Source organism: Microtus ochrogaster, chromosome 1 (assembly GCF_000317375.1).
Source record: "Microtus ochrogaster isolate Prairie Vole_2 chromosome 1, MicOch1.0, whole genome shotgun sequence".
Lineage (NCBI taxonomy): Eukaryota > Metazoa > Chordata > Mammalia > Rodentia > Cricetidae > Microtus > Microtus ochrogaster.
The window spans coordinates 107,730,118-107,751,878 of NC_022009.1; the positions used below are offsets into that span (position 1 = coordinate 107,730,118).

At 42.2% G+C, this 21,761-nt stretch overlaps 1 protein-coding gene across 1 annotated transcript in view; it reads left to right on the plus strand.

The window, feature by feature from the left end:
* LOC106143886 (mediator of RNA polymerase II transcription subunit 12-like protein) overlaps positions 1-21,761 on the plus strand; it is an 84,601-nt gene that overhangs the window by 12,676 nt on the left and 50,164 nt on the right. The window contains exons 3-6 of the mRNA XM_026778897.1: positions 11,465-11,569; positions 15,181-15,372; positions 16,914-16,946; positions 19,834-19,993. Of these exons, the coding sequence (XP_026634698.1) occupies positions 11,465-11,569; positions 15,181-15,372; positions 16,914-16,946; positions 19,834-19,993 (490 nt within the window). The remainder of the gene's footprint in view (positions 1-11,464; positions 11,570-15,180; positions 15,373-16,913; positions 16,947-19,833; positions 19,994-21,761) is intronic.

Consider the following 21,761-nt stretch of genomic DNA (forward strand, 5'->3'; position numbering starts at 1 on the left):
TTCGAAGGTTCTTTGGGCATCGGAGATAGTCTTTAAACTTCTAACACGATTTGAAATTTCCTTAGAGGCCGTTAATGAATCAGACTTTTTGAGAATATGTATTTATGTGCTCAGGACTTGTTGTGTGCCTCCCGTGTGCTTGGTTAGCTTGTGTGTAGAAAGCAACTCAAAGCCGGCTGTCCATCTCCCTGAGAAGAGCAGCTGCGGTTAGGGGCAAGATTGTTTTACTCTGTTGTAGCCTGACATAAACATATGATAAATGCGAGATGCCGCATGCATGTAGCAACAGTGTCACCTTGCTGACATGACACTAATGCTTACTATGTGTGTGCGGCTTTTTAAGAACCGGAGCCAGTGTCAGCTGGTCTTTGGAGCGGCACTGCCTCATGCAAGTTTGCATCCAGTTCACCGAGCCCATTCCAAACTATGTATGAAACGATTGGTGTATTTTTTTTTTAATTTTTAAGACTGAGGACTAATATTTACATTCAGTGGTATGTAAAGTGCCAGTTACATAATAACAGGCAGTATTTCCCAGATCTGTTGTTCTTAGTGCGGTTCTGTGTAGTTGGGTGTATGCCAGCTTCTGGTTCTCCGAGGCCAGTGGAACTCGCTCCTGTTTATAAATGAGGAAACTGAGGCACAGGAAATACATGACTAGTCATTGGAGCTGGACTTCGGAGCCTGTGCTGTAACTGTTACGCTTTCTGTAGAGAGAGGCTGGAGGCGCTGTGCGAGTTCAGTAAAGAGAGACTAAGATGCTTGGGGATACTGCAGGGTGCTGGCGGGGAGGGGTGCTGGCGGGGAGGGGTGGGCGGGCTCCACAGATCAACTGGGCCATTGCTACTGTCCCAGCAGATTGGTTGTGGGGGATTCTGGGGGATGGTGGAGAGTGCGCATAAGTCTCCTTTAAATTAATCTCACTGGTTCACGCCTAGTAAATCCAGTGTGGGGGAGAGGGTCGAGCCCTGGAGGTTGTGAGGGAGGTGGCATCAGTAACCAGACCATGAAGTAAAATGAGCCAGAGTACTACTGCAGAAGTGGCCATTGCTGATAATTGGTCAAAGGAAGAGAGGGGGTGTGGACAGTGTTCAGATTTCCTGGGACTCTGTTGAGCTAGGGTGCAGGGTTCTGTTACTTGAAGACTTCAGAGTGACACATTTGTGCTAGATCTGTAGTGACGTGCCAGGCTTTCAAATTAGCACTTTGTGGTTGAAATGAAACAGTCATCCTACCTTCCTACCCAGCCCCAGGAATTCCAGCGGCCTTTAGCCAGTCAACTGGTTAAAGTCTTAGCTTTCAAAGCGTCCACATAGCTTTGGTTGTTTTGTTATCCCCATCTTTAAATTGCTCCTCGAAAACCTGCCTCCGGCCCTCTGGGCTGCTTTGGTGGCAATTAATAGCTAGAACTGCGTGGCAGGTGTGCGATGCATGGCTGAAGAGGTGGGCGTGAGCAAGCTTCCTGAAGATGGAAAGGAGGAGCTCAGAGGCGCCCACTGAGGTCCGCCGTTCAGACTGGTGTTTGTGTGTTCCATTTTCTGTGCTCGTTTCTTTGTTGTACTCTGGCTAAGGGAAGTTTGTCTTCCTTGATTCAGAATTTCGGTTAGTCCCTGTGTTTGTGAACAGCTGACCCATAATGAATGAACACAATCTCGGTGACTAAAAACAAAATGGAGAAACTGCTCTCTGCTCTCCCACGGTACGGCTTCCCACAGGGGTGCATTGAGCTTGGGGTGGGGTTGCAGCTAGGAATGGGGAGAAGGAGAACCAAGAAGAGCCACACTGAGGCAGGGAAGTTAGGTAACTGCAGAATTAGCATCCATGGACACATGCTAAGACTTGCGCTTGCTGTGTCTGCTTCAGATCACTTCACACCTGGTCTCAGTAAGTGCTAAGTGAAGCTGGGCAATGGTGGCCCACACCTTTAATCCCAGCACTCTGGAGGCAGAGGTAGGTGATTCTGTGTGAGTTCAAGGCCAGCCTGGTCTTCAAAGCGAGTTCTAGGATGACTAGGGCTATTACACAGAGAAGGCCTGCCTTGGAAAAACAAAAACAAAGGAAACAAAAACAAACCTACAATTATTTAGTAAAAATATGATTGAAAGGAAGAATTTACATTAGAAAGTTTGCAACGCACAAATCATCTGAGCCTGTGGCTCTTCTTAGCAGTGGTAAATTTAAAGAGAAAGCCATCCTTTGTGACTATTTCTGGGTAGGGTAAACTATCAGACATTTGGCTCTCTTCCCTGTCTTATGTATATGCAAATCTATAAGTTCAAGTATTTTCCTCCTGCAGTTTTCCTGGAATCTTTCTGAGAGCCGCATCCAGGTGTTTGATACCAGTGGGTGACAAGCATGTGAATGGGGTTTGAATGTGAATTAACGCGATGCAATTATTTAAATGAGTGGAATAAATGCTAAGTATACTGCATTTAGATTTAATTGGAATCAAAGGCTCTCTTGCTTTAAAACAAGGGAGGAACTGCCTACCTCACTAGGTTACTCTGGGCGGGATGAGGGAGGTCGTTAAGAGATATTGGCAGTCTGAGTGTGCTTGCTACTCAGTTGTTGTAGACATTGCCATCTAATCCTTTAAAAGTCTTTGAGCCCAGTCATGTGCACGGCTGCTCTTGTGTGTGCTGGTCATGTAGAGGTCACGATGGTAATGATTGTGATGGTTCGGTGTTAAAAATAGCCACGTGAAGTGGGCAGCATTACCTCCGTTTCACACAGCAGGAGTAGGAACCAGGATTCTGGGTTAGGTTAGTTGGCAACACTGCTTACTCCAGATGTCTTCCCGTCTTGGAGAACGCCATACGTAACAGCCAATGACACAGCTCCATACTCTCACCAGGAGTAGCTAGAAGCGTTGTTTTCAGAGATTCCTGAGGTGGCCACTTAAGAGCCAAACCATACTGAGCCCACCCAGTTTCTCAACCTGTAGATAATTCTTACCATGCCTACGTTAGTTATGAGTTATATGGGGATGGGCATGCACGTGCTGCCTAAGGAAGATACCAGGGAGAGAGAGCTATCACTGTTCCCATGATTAGAAGCCGTTTTCTTTTGCTTTCAGTAGGCATAGGTATGAAGGCAGATCTTGCTGTTTTGTGTGTTTTGTGCCAGGCTTTATTTCGGGTCCCATAGTTAGTGACTGTCAGGCCTCGGGTGTGGTTAGGGCGGGAGGTGAATATTAATAGCAGTGGATATAAAAAGACAACTTTTTGGTGTGACTTTGATGCAAATGTGGCCCTGGTATTAGACATGTTGCTGAGGCCAAGGGAGGGGAACAGTTTCTTTTTCAGGGAGTTCTGCCCTGTCTTAGAGGCTGGTAGTAATGTTCTCACCATCAAGTAGTTTGACAGCAAACAAGGCAGCCTGTGCAAACCTTGCTTTCCTTTTAAACAACTTCTCCGATGGTCATGGGGTGGCACGTTTGGTCCCTACTGCAGAACCACTTTTTCAGCTGCTGTGCCGCAGCTGCATTGCTGCCCCATGGCTTGGATCCTGGCTTTAGGGACAGTGCTGCCCTGAGGAATGGCAGAAGTCCCCTTTCTATTTAGATTCGTAGGGCGGCTGGGACAAAGACCCATAGCTTGGACAACTTAGAACCCTGGCAACTGTTTTCTCACAGGTCAGGAATCTTCACTGACAAGTGTCAGCAAGGCTGTGGCCACGTGGTGCCACAGGCAGGCATCTTTCCTTGTGTTCTTTTTTTGTTCTTCAGTGAGAAGAATGTATTGTTATTAGCATAAACAAAATATTTTATTTTTTAAGCCCTGAACTATAGAAGACCAAGCAGTAACTACTGTTTTAGAAATAATGAGAAGTTATAGGTGATTATTCCACATGGATGCTGGGAACCAAACTCAGGTTCTCTGCAAGAAATCCATACTGGTTCTTAACCACAGAGACATAGCTCCAGCTTCAGAAATGACGTTTCTTTGCTAATGTTACATAACTGCCCAGCAATGGCCATATAGTGGGTGATATATAATTTAACAGTGTAAAACCAGTTTTGCTAACTATAGAGATTTCTTTTCAGTACAAGGTCTCAACACATAGTTGTTCTGCCTCAATTACAGTTGTCAGTGAGTACTTGTTATTAATACTTTTCTTGTGTTCTGTAGCTTCTGGTAGATTAGGCCCTTCTTGGTTTGTAGCCAGAACACTCCCATCTCTGCCTTGCCTTGGCCTTACTGTCTTTCTTCTTGTTTGTACCTTCATTTATCATGATACCAAGCTAGTAGGTCCAGAGCCACGAATTCAGTATGAACCCATTGGGCTTGCTCATATCTGCAAAGACACTAGTTCAAATAAGGTCATCTGCACACTTAGTACAGACTAGGACTTGAAATTCTTTTGCCCTTGGGCCCAGACCCTGAACAGTGTGTGCATAAACCTTTCCCCGTCTTTCAAGTGTCTGGGCTGACTTGGCACTGGGTATGGCTGTGCTGTCTTGCATGCAAAGGCAGAACATTCATCTTCTTACTTGCATTTTTTATCCCTGCCTGCTCTTCCTCCTGGGGTTGATGACACACATCCCGGAAGCCCATGCTTTAAAGTTACCTCTACCCTACGACCCCAATTCCTGATCTCGCTCTTCTTTCTCCAGACTTTTCTAGAAGCATCCTGTGAACTTACTGCCTCTTCCCTTTCCATTTGTTCTTCTGATCCCCCCCAGTGTGGTTTTGAGGTCTCCAGGGATGACCACGTCCCAGAAGTGCTTGACACTGTTGTCTTTTCTTGCTATAAGACACTTTCCTCCCTTGGTTTTCCAGGTAAAACACAGGTAAAAAGTCTCCTTTTCCTGGAATGACCATGCTGTGGTGTGTCCTTCACTACCTGACCCTTAGATCACTGTTGAGTTTTCCTGGGGTTTGTCCTGGACCCTTGCGGCTCCCCAGTTACCTCTCCTCCTATGCATCTCATCCTCTAGTTTTGCTGCCTGTAAGTCAACGCTAACTCAGGGCCCTCTGGCCTCCAGAGTGTTATTCCCACATGCCTTTGTTGTTTTGACCCCATTCTGATTGGTTGTCTTCAACGCAGACTGATATAATTGGCTGCTATCCCCTCGCCTAGAGCCTTTAGTGTGTTTATGATAAGGACAGGATTTCCCTCTGTGACCCACCACACCCCGTGTGTTCCTTCTACTTCCGTGCTTCAGGATCCGCTTGCAGTTGTGTCTTTGCTGCTGTTCTCCAGGTATCGGTATCCTTCATCTTCCCCACCTGATAGACATCAAGCATGGTTCTCCTCTGTCTTCCTTCATGGCACATATACCAGTGATTGTTACCCTTCCTGTGAACTGACCCTTTTGTCATGACCTGCCTCTTTTTATTGCTCATGTTTCTGCTTGTCACGAAGTTTATTTTATCTGATGTTAATTTGCATCTTCTTACATTTAGGTCCTCTGCATCTGCTTCTGTCCATTTCCTACCAATTCACCCGTCTTGAAAGTCTCACTTAATTTTAAAGTATAGTATGGAGTTGGGCTTTTCTTTTTTTCCCTTTTGGATCCAGTTTGATAATACTTCAGCGTAAGCACTCCACAACTGTTTAGATAACATTTACTGTAATTATTGCTTCATCTGGACTCAAGTCTGTTGTTCCTTTCCTGTTCTTTTTAAATTATTAGAAACTTATAAATGTACTTGTTGAGATGTTGGTTATACATTTGTATGTGTGTAGTATGGGGCTGCTTGAACATTTCTGGCTGTTCAGGCCCGTAATAACTACACAGAAACCTTTTTATTTGCAATACTCTTTGGCCAATAGCTTAAGCATGTTGCTAGCTAGCTTTTACATTAGAATTAACCTATTTCCATTATTTTATATTTTACCATGAGACTTGTGGCCTACTGGCAAGGTTCTGTCTGGCACCTGTCTCTGGTGGGGCTATATCGCTTCTCTCTGACTCTGCCCCCTTTCTCCCAGCATTCAGTTTAGTTTTCCCTACCTAGTAAGTTCTACCTTGCTATAGGCCTAAGACAGTTCTTTATTAACCAGTGGTATTCACAGCATACAGAGGGTAATCCCACATCATATGTATGTGTGGTTGCTTTAGGAATTGCATAGTACACTCCTGATTCTTCATCCTCTCTGTTTTGTTAATGTGGTGTCTCCTCATGAAAGAGCTCAGAACTTTGGTATTGTAAGGATCCTCTTAGAGAAAGGTCCTTCAAAGTCAGAGCTCATCTTAAAGGCAACCTTTTCACCTGTCTGTTTTCTCAGACTGAGATAAATCCTTCTTTGTTCTCTTGAGCAGACAGCATTTCTCTCTGGGGTATATTCCAGACTTGCCATTTGCCGACGGTTGATTGTTTAGATTTACTGCAGTGCTGTGATTTATAATTACTTGGTGATTGGATGGAGGGGGAGCCTGGATTATGACTTGAGAAATTCAGAAGACTTCTTGATTCTGTAAGGGTGAAGGTGTGGAAATCATATGATGTAGGCATAGACGTTGAAATTCATAAAATTGCCAAGCAAATTAAATACAAGTTAAGATATTAAAAACCAGGGCACTTAGTCATGGATCAGACACAGTGCTAAACTCTGCAACATTTTATCTTACGTGACTTTAGTCCTGTGAGTTATTCTTGTTTCTTTTTAAACACAGAGAGGAGATATAGAGGGGTCTGTAAGTTGGTCTCAGCGCTAGGCATGAGCTCTGCCTTCTAAGACAGATCTGTGAGATTCCAGCATACAGGATATTAGCCAGATCGGACCACTGATCTTCATTGAGACTTTGCATCTTCAGTCATAGGGAAATGCTTTGATTTGTGGCCAGAGTCTGGTAGGGGAAAAGGCCTCCCACGTTAGTGATGACCCGTGGAGAGTTATGCTAGATCTTTCTTTAGCTTCTTCAGAGGGCAGAGACAGGGAAGGCCCTCTACAGTTTTTGGATCAGGCCATGTGGGTCAGCACACTATTTCAGGAAGACACAGTGGAGCTAGGAGAAGAGAGGTGAGGACAGGCATTCGATGAGAGGGGTACTTAGAATACTTCAAAGGAAGGAGTGTAAGGTATGTATGGTGAAAGTGTTATGGTTAGTGATGACATATGGGAGTGAAAGATTCTTACTGTGAGCCTTATGCATTACCCAATGGCTTTACTGTCTGTGACGGGGATTATCATGCTATCTTGGCCATGAACATCATATCATGCAATCATGGATGTTAGCAGTTTTCTGCCAGGGCTCAGGAGATACCCTTAGGAGTCTGAGAGGATGCTCTTTTGAGAGAGAGATACAGGTCACAAAAAGTAATTATAAAGCCGTTTCTAGAACATGTGTCCATGTGAGATGGGCTAACCAGTCTTCCTGGGTAGCAGCCGAGGGGCTGGTTTTCTGCTTTGTTGTCTTCATCTCTGGCGGAGATTTCGGTCTGGTTCCTTGAGTGGTCCTGCGTTTGTTAGAGGTGACCAAGACGGTTGGGAGTGTCTGCATGACCCTGTGTTGGATGGTGAGGGTGGAAAATGGTACAAGTGCGTATGTGTGTGTGTACGTGTTTTTGTGTGCCATTTATTAATCTGCTTTTTACATGGTTTGTGGAATTTGTGCTAAGCTGGCCTTTTTGGTTTCATTTCTTGAGTGAGAAGGAGCTTAAGTGGTTTCTAGACTGGCATAAAAACGTGTTCACTTCTTTAAAGAGATCTTTTTTACTTAACAAAGAAAGATGCGTGTGTGTGTGTGTGTGTGTGTGTGTGTGTGTGTGTGTGTGATCCTTGCCCTGTGCCACACACGTGGAACCTGAAGGATGGCTCTTGGGAGTTGGTTCTGTGGGTTCTGCTGTCATGTGGGTCCTGGGGATCAGACTCAGGCAGTTCGGTCTGCACCTAAGTGCCTCTTCTGGCTTAAACCATCTCTTTAGCCTTGAAGTATTTTTTTTTTTTGGAATTAAAAGATTGCTTTGAAAGTGATCCAGAGAAATAGCAACCTCATCCTTTGCATGTGAGACTTGCAGTCGCATTAGGAATTTGCCTGTAGTCCCAAATGTTTGGTTTTTCTGTTTAGAATCTGAAAATGTAGAGAAAAATGTAAATACTGGCTTTTTTTTTCTCTTCCTAAATTTACCTTAAGACGTGTACTGTATTTTCTTTTTTGACACAAGGTTGTCACCATGTAGCTCTAGCTGGGATGTATGTGTTCTTGCCTCTGAAGTGCTGGGATAGCAACAAGTGTCACTGTGCTGTGTTTTAGTTGAAGTCTGTCAGAGGGAGTGTAGGATTCTTCTTTGATCTGTGGTTTAGCTACTTTTGGGACATCTTTGTTACCTCTGTCACCTACCAATAGAAATTCCATTTGAGCAGCATGGTGTGGTGTAATGCTGTCTTGGACTACAAGGTAATGGCTGCGCTCTGTCCCTGTCTTTGCAAGGACCTTCATTGCAATGGTTGATGGTTGTTACTCTCCTGTTTAGGAAAGTCTTTGAAGAGGTTCAAAGCTCATAGGGAGGTAGTAGCTATTTGTGTCCCTTACAGATAGCTTTGGGTTGGCAGTTTAGAAGCATTCTGTTTTAAGCTTTGGACTCTTTCTTTTCTAATTACACCTAATTGATCTTGGCAAAGCTAGCAGAGCATCACAGAAGCTTCTTGTGTGAATACATGTAACACACATCACCTTTTGTCCAAATCACTTAAAACTGTCTGATGCTGCCACCATCATAGCCTGCTTCCTCAAAGTTGGGTCTGCAGATACCATGATTTGTCTTGAAAAGGAGGCAATTGGTGCAGCATTGGAGTTTGAGAAGTGTCAATGGTAGCAAACACTAGAGTGTGTCTTATTCTTAACTCATTTGGATATTTGCTATTAGTGTTTGTTCATTTCAGGTACTTCAGAAAATAGGCCATCCATGCAAATTTGGCTTGCCATGCTCTTGGTTTTTTTAGAACCCCATTCGAGGTGGTTAAAACTGAAAGGGAAAGGGGGCTGAGTGAGTGGTGTTATCTGAGAGTGGAAAGCAGAGGTGACTGCAGAACTAGCCGGTCTCAAAAGCCTAGCATTTCTCCGTGAGTAAATCACAGCCCTTATGAGAAAAGAATATGGCTGACACCCGGTGTCCCCTAATGCTCTAGTGGCAATCATAGCCAAATCTACATATACCCAGGTTTCTTAGGATACTCTCTCATGGCCCCATTTGGATCCCTGCTGTTTTAGATGCTCAGACTATAGGCATTTTTTTATTAGCTATTTCTTAAGTTTGATCAAAAGCTTTCTGACTTAAAATGTAAATTATACGGTTTTGTCTTAAGATTTTGCATACGCTAAAAATGGGTGACCAGTTTGAGGTGTCTTTGGATATGGTTATGGAATCTGTCTTCTGTGTGGATCATCATTTGAGTGGCTGCCTCAGCTGGGAGGAGACTTGATTCCCATAGAGCTTTGCTCCCTGTACTGGGGCCCTTTGAAACTGACCAAAGCGGCGGCCTGCCAAGATGCTCATACATGCAGAGACGGTGCAGTTGCATGGCATGTTCCAGCGGACTGGGGAGTCCCAGCCAAGACAACCATTTTTGACTAACCATAGTGCCCTTGGAGCACTGTTTTCTGACTCACAGTTGCAACTGGTGCCTGTCATTCTGCCTTTTGTGCTGTGGTGACCATCAGCTCAGTTCACTGAGGCTGTTGCTTGCTTCATTTCCTATAGCTTCTTTTGCCAGTATGTATTCTTAAGCTCTGATTATTCTAGAACTCATTGATAATCCGGGCAGGGCAAGGAGGTTCTGCTTTTTTGTTGTTGTTTAAATTTCTAAAATTCCAGGCTGTTAGGCTTGGTAGCGCACACCTTAAATCGAGCACTCGGTGGCAGAGGCAGGCAGATCTCTGAGTTCAAGTCCATCCTTGTCTACAAAGCGAGTTTCAGGAGAGCCAGGGTTACACAGAGAAACCTTGTCTTGAAAAACAAAAACGAAACAGTAATAATTAATAATATTTATTATGTCACATGTAAAATTATTATCTTTACTATATATTATACACAATGATTATTTAATATAATAATTATCATAGTTATTATCATTCCAGGCTATTTTTATGATGTGTTTAACCTTGGGAACGTTTTCCCACATCTTCTCAGGAGGTCATATTAAGGGTCGTAGGAGTAGCCATTGTATTTTTAGATCTCATTTTCATGTGGCATTTGTTCTTTGTGTCATGAAAATATCTCTTTGTAGTCTAAGATCAAGGATAATATTTCATCGCTGGCTTGCCCAGATGGTGCACTAGTATAATGTATGTCACTTTTCTTACCTGTGAAATGCAGTTGACCATATAGGACCTATGTTGGTAAGGATTAAGTGAACTAGGATGTGTAAAACCAGTGATCCCCTCAGCCCGCAGTTGTAGGTTATGGGGGCCATACTTGCTACCACAAACTTATTACTGTAAATATTTCATTTCTGTCCTTCACTCACTATGCTGGGGTCTTTCATAAGTTGTATAGGAGAGCTTTGCTGAATCTAAAATGGGGCTGGGAGCTAGGGAGATTGCTTAGCAGGTAAGAGCATTGGCTGTTCTCCCGGAGGACACAGGTTAACTCACAACTCCAGTTTTGATGCCTTCTGGCCTTCATAGACACTGTATGTATGAGGTGCATACATTCATGCACGCAAAACACCCATGCACATGCAAGTTAAAAAGACGATATTAAATGCAGTATTAGAAAAGACAGGGCACCAAGGAAAGAGAGTCAAACTCTGAGCTTCTCAGAACAATTCCAGTGAAAACATTTTCTGGTCTTGGGTTGTGAGATGGCCCACCTGGAAAAAAGAGTCTCACTCTCAAGCCTTCCGAGCAGGCAGCTCAATCCCCAGGACCCACATCTAGAAGAACAAAACAATTCCTACAAAAACTTCAAAAGTTCCACAGTCTCTTGTTTCCATGCGTATGGGAAGGAGATACTCGCTTTTTTTCTTTTTCCAGTTTATAATTACTGTCCGCCATGACAGGGAACTCACTGCCGCAGGAGCTTAAGGTGGTTGTGTATACAGGACCCCCGTCAGGAAGCAGAAATGAGAGCTGCTCTCATCCTGATCTTTCCTTTCTCTTGAGTCCAGGACCCCAGCTCCCGGGATGGTGTCATCATAGTCAGGTTGAGTCCTCCTGCTCAGTTTAACTTTCCTAAGGACTCTTTCCTATGCATACCCAGAGATGTGTTTTCACCATGACTTTAATCCTGCCACACTGACAGTCAAGATTGACTACGTTCTCCTGTACGCTAAGTAAGCAGTCCAGACGACCTCTATGCCCTCCACCTGGAATCAGTGTTAGCATTTACAGCCTGCCCTCGGTCCTTCCCTACTCTAGTGTGCTTTGGTTTTGGTGTCTGCTCTCTTGGTTATTGTCCTCTCAACGTCTTTCTCTTCAAGACAACAGTGAACTTAGTTCTTACTCAGGCTGCAGCGTCTGGATTGATTTGAAGCGTTTCTGTTCTCTCCTTAATCAGTATGTTCTCTTGAACAGGATGAACTTACTGCTGTGAACGTAAAACAGGGTTTCAACAATCAGCCAGCCTTCACTGGAGACGAACATGGCTCTGCGAGAAACATTGTAATCAACCCCTCAAAGGTAATGCTGATTGTTTCCCGTAACTCCTGGAAAGGGGTGTTTGCTCTACCCTTGAGGTATATATGTGCTACGTATGCCCCATGCTCTGGCATGGATGTGCCTGAAGCCCCTCCCCCTCTCTTTTTCTTTTGTACATTCAAATAATGATAAAATCAAAACGATAAAATAAAAGGCTGTTGTCAATCGTAGTAATGTTAGGGGCTTGGGTTTCAGTGTGTGGATTTTGAGCATTTCAGAGTTTAGTTCATATCAGAGAGTAGGAGTTTTTAATGTGTTAACGAGCTGCTCAATTCTTGGTTTCTAGTGTCAATTTTTATGTTAATTTAAGTAACCAAGTTAACAAAATTAACACTTATCAATTTGGACCACTTTTTCTGTGAGATCTCTCCAAAGACATAATATTTCTTATGTGAACTTGATTTCATTAGCATGAACTGCATGTATCTTAGTGCTTAACACTTGACCTTTCCCGTGCTCTTATCAAAGGAGCTATTATCTGAATACTTCTTGGCAGATAAAAACAAGTGTTGAGTTAACCTTCTTAACGCTTTCTTTGAAAGAATATAAATTGGCATTAGACCTTTTGAAGGGTGATATGATAGTATAATTAAAACTGTAGAATCATGCCATCCAAATTATCGAAATTGCCCTATACGTGCCCGTAACAAATGGGAAAGGTGTTCACTTTAGCAGGATTCTTAACACTGAAGTTTATAACAACTGCTCCAGGTGCTCGTTAATACGCTCTTGATTAAATAAAGGACAGCATACCCACGCAGAACGTGAATGTGTTGCTAAACAAGTAAATGAATTCCACATATAGGTAGACTCATTCTGACTGTGCATAGTGAGCACGGTATGCCAGACAGGAAAACACAAGTCTGTGTTTGCTTGTGTCTGTTCATGTAACGGAGGAGAGGGCTACACAACCAGCTAATCAAGTTAATGACTTGGAGGTAGGAAAGAGGTTTAGAGGATGGGACTTTAAAAATACTTATCTTCCGATTTTTGAATAATATAAATATATTGTTCTTAAAACTAAATACTCGAGCTGGTTGCTGGCAAACCTGTAGTCCCAGTGGCAGGAAGGACATGGAGGCAATGCTCCAGGCCAGCATGAGACCAATCTTGAAACATTTATTAATGTGACATTGTTTTCACATTTTTTTGGAGCCCTAACGTGCATTTCTCCTGTCTTATTTACTTAGAAATTTTGACTTTGCTTACAGTATGAATTTGTTTACAAGATTCACTGAGGAGAATTATAAAACACTTATATTCAGTTTTTCCCCATTATTAAGAGGGTATATTGACTCCTTAGAGTAATTTTCTCTTTTCATTTTTACACCCTTGTTCATTATGATTAACATACCTAGACATAGTAGAACTTAGAGGTCTCTTTACTATGCAGTAGTATATACTGTTAGTTGTGTTTTGGTAGAAAGATCAAAATCAGTTGAGAAATTTAAAATCCTAACAATTTGTCACTAGTGACTGCTTTACAGCCAATTGGTCCTGCTTCTTCTTAGTTTATCCACAGAAGGTTCTAGAAACATTTGCTTTAAACAGAAAAACATCAGTGAATTAGTTTGAAAACCTACATCCCATATCTGTGTGTATCTGCTTACTCTAGTATTTGCTAGTCACTATGCTATTCCTGTGAGGAGACACCAGGAGTAAGGTAGCCAGTACAAAAGAAAGCATTTAATTGGAGCAGCTTACAGCTCAGAGGTGAAGTCCCTTTTCATCATGGCAGGGAGCATGGTGGCATGCAGGCAAACACTAAGAGGTAACTGAGTTCCATCATGATCCATTACCAGTGAGAGAGAGAGAGAGAGAGAGACAGAGACACAGAGAGACAGAGACACAGAGAGACAGAGACACAGAGAGAGAAACTGAGAGACTCAGGGCTTGGCATGGCCTTTTTACAGCTTCAAAGCCCGCCCACCTTCAGTGACAGACTTCCTCCAGCAAGGCCACACCTCCTAATCCTTTCAAATAGTGCCCCTTCCTGATGACTAAGCATCCAAATATAAGAATCTCTGGAGGTATTCTTTTTCAAACCACCACAATTTTTTTTTTATGATTAATAGGGTGGTATTTATTTAAAGGGGAAAAAAACTTACAGATCCCCATCCCAGACAACAGCCCTCTGCGCAACCAGGAAGGGAGTTTAGTCACTGGCGGAGCAGGAAGTAAAGAGAGAGGAGAGGGAAGTGGCCGCTTTTTTAAAGGGAGAGAGACCACGCCCCAATGGGCTGGTATCTCAGTGACTATAGGCTGGAGGAGCGGAAGGACCTCCCTCAACACCTCCCCCTTTTGTTTAAGTAAGAGAGTTCTAAACCTTCTACGAAATTATATACAATAAGTACAAATATCCTATTCTAACTAGCTTAGGTCTTGTATAATAAATAACTTGGCCAAGTCATGAGAGAAAGTAACTACATTTATATAGTCTTCAACCCCATCGAAGATCTGAGAAGGGAAATAATGTTACCTGGGTAATTAGGAAGTTCAGTAAAACAACTTCCAAAACATGCAACAAATCACAGAGACAACTAGCTACCTGGGCAATCACCCAAAGTCACATTAGCAGCGTTGAAGCAACCAACTTTGGCTAAGGCCTAACATAACTGACATATCATTTTCAAAACCCACCACAATTTTTATTAGCACTTTCCGGTTCAGGAAATTTCTATTCATATTAAACAAAAATTTGTACCAACGTTTTGTCTTGACGATAAACCTGATGAATGGCCCCAGTCAAACTGGGTCAGACCATGCAGGGGACTTACCTCCAACTTGTAACTGCGGTGGGACGCTTACTTTTGGATCTTTCCAGAGTAGTGCGCTTACCTCTCTTTGGTTGCCACTGCTGGCTAAGGCTCTTTTTAGAAATTGTTTGCATCATATGATTGAAAGATCCTCAGGAAACAAATGTGCTGCTTTCTGGATTCTTGAAAACTCTCAGCAGTTTTCTGGTAGGTTTCCTGAATTGAATCTCTTCTCTTGCTCCTGTCCCGCCCTTTGGCTCCTTGCTCCTCTCCCCACCCTACTGCTCTTTGCTCATCCTCTACTACAGGTAACACGAAATGATAAAATAACTGGCAGAAGCCGGCTTCGCTGCCCTGTCCTCTTCCGTGTTAGTGACCCTCCTTCCTTATCTTTTCGTGTTTATAAAATTGGCAATGCAGTTAAAATGCTGAGCACCTAATTTAGCTCTACCTTTTGCAATTTTCCTTTTAAATAAATGTCTCTAGGTTCTTTAAGAAAGCAACGTTCAGTGTTAACATCGGAGCTCCTTTCTAAAATTTGCACGTGCTATTAATTAAGATGAAACAAGGAAGGGAATGCTCACCTTGATTCTCGTTTCCCAACTGTTTGGGGTCAGTGGGACACATCTAAGTTTTGCATTGTGTTACCGGACAGAAATCACACCATTGGGCTTCAGGACTTACAATGGTTTTGGCCTTCAAAAATTTAAGTTTCCATTTTGTTCTCTGATGGACTGTGTAAAGATTCTAGTTGAAACAATGAAGATAAAATATGCAGAATATTAAGAGAGTTGCACACTGTCTTTAAATACTGTCTCGTCTCCTTTTTTCCTGTAGATCGGCGCATACTTCAGCAGCATATTGGCTGAGAAACTAAAGCTTAACACTTTCCAGGACACCGGAAAGAAGAAACCCCAAGTTAATGCTAAAGATAATTACTGGCTGGTTACTGCTCGGTCTCAGAGTGCAATTCATAGTTGGTTCTCTGACTTAGCAGGGAATAAACCACTTGCTGTTTTGGCGAAAAAGGTATCAAGTATTTCCTTCCATTGTTACAATTACAGTGTGATAAGCAAAGCTGTTTGACATAGTGTTCACATGTCCGTTCATTTTCCCTCACTCTTTTATAGACTGAAGGCCCAGTTGCAGGTGCACATGGCCAATCACTGTTCGTATGTCCTTCCCTCTATATTTTGATTACATGAGGTGCTCAGGGCATCTGAAACCCTAAAGGATCTGCACAGAGGCAGTATAGGTGGACTTAGATGTCATTGAAAAGTAGGCAGTGAGGCTTCATTTCTCCCTCATTACACTTTTAGTTTTCTTTGATCAAGATGTCCATGTTACGATAAAAAGATCCTTATTAAATATCCATCCCTGCTAGGAGTGTAATCCCAGGCTTCTGTCTATAATCCCAGTACTTGGGACTGGGAGTTACACGCACACGCATGCACACACACATGCATGCACATACACACGCATGTAAATAATATCCTTAGGCTAAATACAGTCTTATTCTGGGTGAGCTTTGTATTATGAAAAAAATCTTTTAAACAAAACAAGCAGATGCATTTATCACTCTCATCATTTTTGATAATGACATGTATAGGGTGGATGGGGTGGTAGGAATTTCTTTTAAAATCTTTGTCTCTCACAATTTTCTTCTGTGTGTGAATAATCCATATGTAGGTTCGATAGTCTTATAATCTGAACAATACAAGCTGTCCTTTGAAAGTTTACAGTAAAGAAGTTAGAAATCTCCCTCTTAGTCTTTATCTCTGACTTCTTGTATGCTTTTGAAATAGTCCCAGGTGTCTCTTCTCATCTCCCCTGGTGTCCCTGAGTTTTAGGGGCTGCCATCTTTTGTTCTAAGTATGCCATTACCACTTCCACCTGGTATGGACCAACTCAGAAGAGAATGCCTTGGTACACTTGCATGTTTGTTTTTGAAAGCGAATCTTTGAAAATAGTACCTGCATCCTCCATTGGCTTTATTTTACTATACTATCTTGACACTACACATGCCTCAGATAGATAGATAGACAGACAGACAGACAGACAGACAGACAGACAGATAGATAGGTAGATAGATAGACAAGACAGATAGATAGGTGGATGATAGAAATGAAATGATGAAAGGCACCTGCAGTCTTTGAAGAACACTTGTTTAAGTGTGACCAACTCTTCCTACAGAGTTAGTGCCACTGTCTCAACCTGGCTGAACTATGGAGCTGGAGCTCTTCTTCCCCAGTGTTGACATCTGTTTGTGGTCTCACTGTGGCCCGTGGACTGATTGTCTCTGAAGGCCATGTAAACCAGAGAGTGTCCTGCAGAGTTTGATGGCTTCTGAACACCCATTCATAGCCTCTCTCTGTGCTGTCAGCCGGGTGTTCTTTAAAGTTTCCCTTTGTTACAAGCTCTAAGTATACTTTTTGGATGTTTTCTTAAAGTGGATATTGGTAAGGAGTTGGTTTCTGTGCTTTAAGGGTGTAGGGGTCTCTTATCTTTTAAGAGGGACGGACATAAGTCATGGTGTGCTGTATTAGCCATTGTTCTTCTTTCTTTATTAGGAGCTGCCTCTGGCCAAGTCAGGTGTCCCTCAGGTAAGCCCTGGCATTAATTCTTTGCAAACATAGACATGTTCTTTATAAAACATTGACTCTCATGTATTCATGTCTTAGGCATTCCAGGAGCCCTTCTTCTCCTCTTCTCAGAACTTCATCCTTTTCAGATGGCAAAGGCTCTTGTATATTTGGGCAAAGGACCAAATTCTCTACATGGTCTTCTTATCCAACTACTTAATTTCTGATGTTTACATGGAAGAAGGGATGAGGCAGGAAACAGTGCTGTGGTCTGGAGTCATCTTCCAGTTCTTCCCCAGCTTTGAGAATACCTTTCTCTATGGAACAGATCATGTTTCCAGCATGGCTTTTCATTAGTATAAAGTTACATCATACTCCAGAGGGGCCTGTGAGGACTTTGAGTTCAGTCCACCATTACTTGATTTGGAAGAGGAAAATTCGGACAACCAGGGATACTCTTCTAACTCTTGAACAGCTGTTTAGTTCTCACTTGTTTATGTACGTGCCCTTGGCTCCTGTGGTCTGAATTCCTTTTCGACCTGGTCCTGATGAGGTAACGGAAGATGCCGATGGTGGCAAACATCCAAGGGCAGATGTGGTAGCAATGAGTAGCCTCGTGCTCATGCAGGAAGCACACACTTAGCATCTCAATTTCTTTTGCAGCTCTAGATTGATTTAGAAACTAAAATACTGCCCAGTGATTGCCTAGGTTCAATGTCAAGTTGATGTCAGGTGTTTTCCTAAAAAAAAAAAAATTATCACTGGAAAAAAAATATCACTGGAAAACATCATTTCCTCCCCAAGTAGGCCCGAACTATAGATTGGACAAAACCATCATACATATTTTTTCACTTAATCAGCTAACTTTCTTCACATCTGTTTGTTTGGATATTGAAGCTCTGACTTGACTCAACTCAGGGTTTTGCCATTTTGTCCTGTTGCTCAGTTTTCTATGCTATTTTATCTAAACACTTCAAATTTTCAATTGTTTGCATTTTTCCCGCTCAACATTTGCCATCTAAATAAATACTTTGGCCATCAATGAAAGATACAGGTATCAAGACTTCTGGAGTTGCTAACTTTTACTTTGCATTTATCTGTGGTTTTAGGCTTTGCTCTTACATCTTTTTGGTGTATGTGAATGAGATACAGCCTGCCCTGGCCTGATACAATTTAAGCCACTGGTTCCATATTTTATATTCTAGTGAAAAGCATCAGGTCTTGAGCTGAATGTTTGACCCTGTGTTTTGCTTGTCTCTGTCTTAAATGATAGTAAACGCAGAGACCTTGTCCCCCAAAAGATGTGCCTTGTATTCTAAACTTGCAGGGTGTTTTCTTATTAAAATGTACCACTGTGTTATGTAGAGAAGATGTTTTACAGATTTATCCCGTATGTCTTTTGCCTCCTGTCATGTTTGTGCAGTGTGGTTTTCTGTGTCATGGTGACAATGTTCTAAAGTCAGTACTTAAGGCAGCAAGTGTACCTGCTCAGAAAGTTTTCAGTTTTCTTTAAACACAGTGTAGATACACTATACCCCATTCCCCAAGGCAGGCAAGTGTTCCTCCAGCATTGCAACAGCTTGGTGTTTCTTTGGAAAGCCTAACTGAAATAGCTTGGTTTTAGGGGATATATATATTATATATATATAATCAGGTGAGCTTTTTAATTCTAGAGATCACATGTTGTACCAGGCATGCAAATAGTTAAATTTAAAAGTCCACTTTGACTTGCAAGCTATTAGAAAAATGCTATGCTCTATGAATTGGCAGGTTTGAAGCCTTGACTTTGCAACCCAAATTTAAGAATGATTTTTGGGGTGGAGAGATCAGGTTTCTTGATATCCAAGGCAGGGTTCCAGTGTCTTCTTTTGAAAGGGCCAAATCCATGGCATGAAAACACGTGGGCTGGTGTAGAGAAATACCTAATCTGGTGACAAAATCCTCCTTGCTGTAGTTTTTATGCCCATGTTAAAAAAATTAGAATACCCACTTTGTGAGGTGCATAGGATTGGTATTATCAAAATTCATAAATGACTGGAAAATAGTGGGCTTGATTGGCAAGACCTAGGGAAATATCACAGAAGTAGTCACCCTGCTAGGGGTGTGGAGGGTGTGCACCTTACAGTTTTACTAGTCTCTTCCCGCTGCATTGGAGCAAATGTCCTCTTGTTGACTTTTGTTGTCATGTTCATCAATTAAATAAATTACATAGAATAGCAGAATGTTTATAGGGTATTTATGAGGTATTCTGGAAGAATGAATTAACTCTTTCGAACTATTCACTGGTATATTGGGATACTAATTTGCTGAATTGTACCTTTGTGGTCTTGAAGAAATAATTAACAGCCTCAAGTGTCTACTTCAGCCAGCGAATTAATTGCTCAGCTATTGTAGCTCAGTGTGTATTAGGCGAATTCAATGATCCATCATCTTAGACTCTACTTAATACTTTGGGCTAAAGATACTTCCAGATAGTTTCTGGAAATGGTTGCATTTACGCAATGTTGCAATTAGCCCAATACAGAAAAGTGTCCCCAGATAAAATGTAGGATGGTGACAAAGCCTAGCCGAACTGTCCCGTCTGATTTGGGGATAAATCATTTGGAAGAGCATCATGGAATTATTTAATAACTTTCCTCATCTGGAAATGCGACAAGATTTTGTTTTATAAATACGAAAGCACAGCTGATAACCATTTTTCCATGTGCGAAACATAATTTTGATTTCCGTTTCTTAGTAAAAATTGGCTTAAAATTTCTTCCCTCTTTTAATACCACATGCACTGTTTGAAAGTGCACCAGTCTTTCTTATAGCAGCATCTAATGTCGAGTCCTTCCCTTGCTCCCTTCCCTGTAAGTTCGCCTAGCAATGCTATCGTGTCTGATCGTTATATGCTATTTCTTTCTAGGTCCCCATCCTTAGTAAAAAAGAGGACGTTTTTGCATATTTAGCTAAGTATTCTGTGCCAATGGTTCGAGCAACGTGGCTGATCAAGATGACTTGTGCCTATTATTCTGCTATTTCTGAAGCTAAGATTAAGAAGCGCCAGGCTCCAGATCCCAATTTGGGTAAGTGAGGCAGTGTGCTGCAGTATTTCCATCTCCCTGTCGATTCTTCAAGTAATTGTCCCCTGCACCCTCTGAGAACTCAGCGCCCCTCATGGTGAGCGCGAGGAAGTCTAGGGTGCAGCTGACAGCTACCCTCTCTTCACTCAGCATATCCTGTTGATGTCCCCATGATTTTGCCCGTGTTGATTTCTGTACAACTCAGCTGTGGAGGTGCTGGGCAGACCATCATCTCTTGTCTGGGCCAAAGCATCCCCCGACTGGCTTTCCTGCTTTGGTCAGTAACACTGCCTTTGCCTTTGTAATGACAGTTGATGCTAGTTAATCTTGCTAACACAGCTTTCCGCATTGTAGCCAGAACGATCCTGTTAGGACAGAAATCACGCCACTCCTGTGCTTAGAATCCTTTTATGAACAACTGTCCTACTCAGCAGCCTCCTCCCTTGGCCAACACCAGCAGCCTGAATGCTTTTTCTGACTTTAAACCTTGACCTTAAACAGGTGGGCAGTGTTCTCCTTCCCAGCCACAGATGCCCAAGTGTGTGCCCAGTGGCTCCACCATGGTATTTCTCAGTGAATCCTGGGACCTCTCTGGCTAAAATTGCTATTGCCTTGATCTTTGTTTGATTAACAGTTGTTAATGCTGCCCGTTACATTAACCTATTGGTTATCTGTATTCATTCATCCCAACTAGATAGTAAGGCTGCATGGTCAGCTTTGATTTGTTCAGGGTTGGATTTCTTCTTGATTTTCTCAGTCAATGCTGGTCTCTCAGGTACAATGCCTTAAATAAGAATAGAAACATATATACAGTATGTTAAAACAAAAATAGGCTTAATTTGTATCAATATACAAAAATCTATACCAATGTAAAATATTTGAGATTAGTAGTTGCTTTTTTTTAGTTGAAAAGTAGAGTCAAAATATACTATTTTTTTCTTTTCAGAAAGAGATTTCTTAATCTAATCTTCTCTTTTTAGTTGTTTTCCTGACCATTACCAGTAACAACTTGAAACCTTCCCCCCACCCCCAAATGATGACCAACATTTATAACCCGCTGAATGGCCCAAAACCACCCACTCCACCTCTTGAGAATGTGGCAGTTGTGTTCTTTAGATTGCTTCCCGTTGTCCGAAGGCGATGCCATCTTTAGGGGACCCTGAGAAAATTGGGAAAATGGTCAAGTTCTAGGAGAGCTAGCTGTATTATTTTTTGTTTAGTCTCTGTATATCCTACTTGGTCTGCATCTTGCTGACATCTCCGTGTGCCTAGATTGATCTTCTGTCTCCTTGGAAATCCTGCCTATTCCTCTCCTGCTAAGCTATTGGCCATTCAGGTCTTTATTAAAACAATCGGCGGGTGCCTTAGCAGACACATCTTCATAGTATACAAAAAGATTACTCCATAACAGAGACGTGTTTTTTGTTTGATTTGTTTTAAATTTATTCTTCAGAGGTTTTTTTGGGGGGGTGGGTGGGTGCTGCAGGCACAAGGGGAGGATATGAATGGGATGGGTAGTGAGTAGGATTGGGGTGCATGGCATGAAATTCCCAAAGAATCTCTGGCTAAGGCCAGGTATTTAAATTGATGGAATTAGGGAAGCTTAAATATAAGTCCTTATGAAACCTACAAACTAGGATAAAATAAAATAAAGAAGTGTTATAGTTAGATATGTTTAGGGAAGGCTAACAAATTGGAGAGCATTGTCACTTGAGGGGAGGGGCATCAGAAATAAAACATATTTATTATCAACTATCTTTTTAAAAAATGT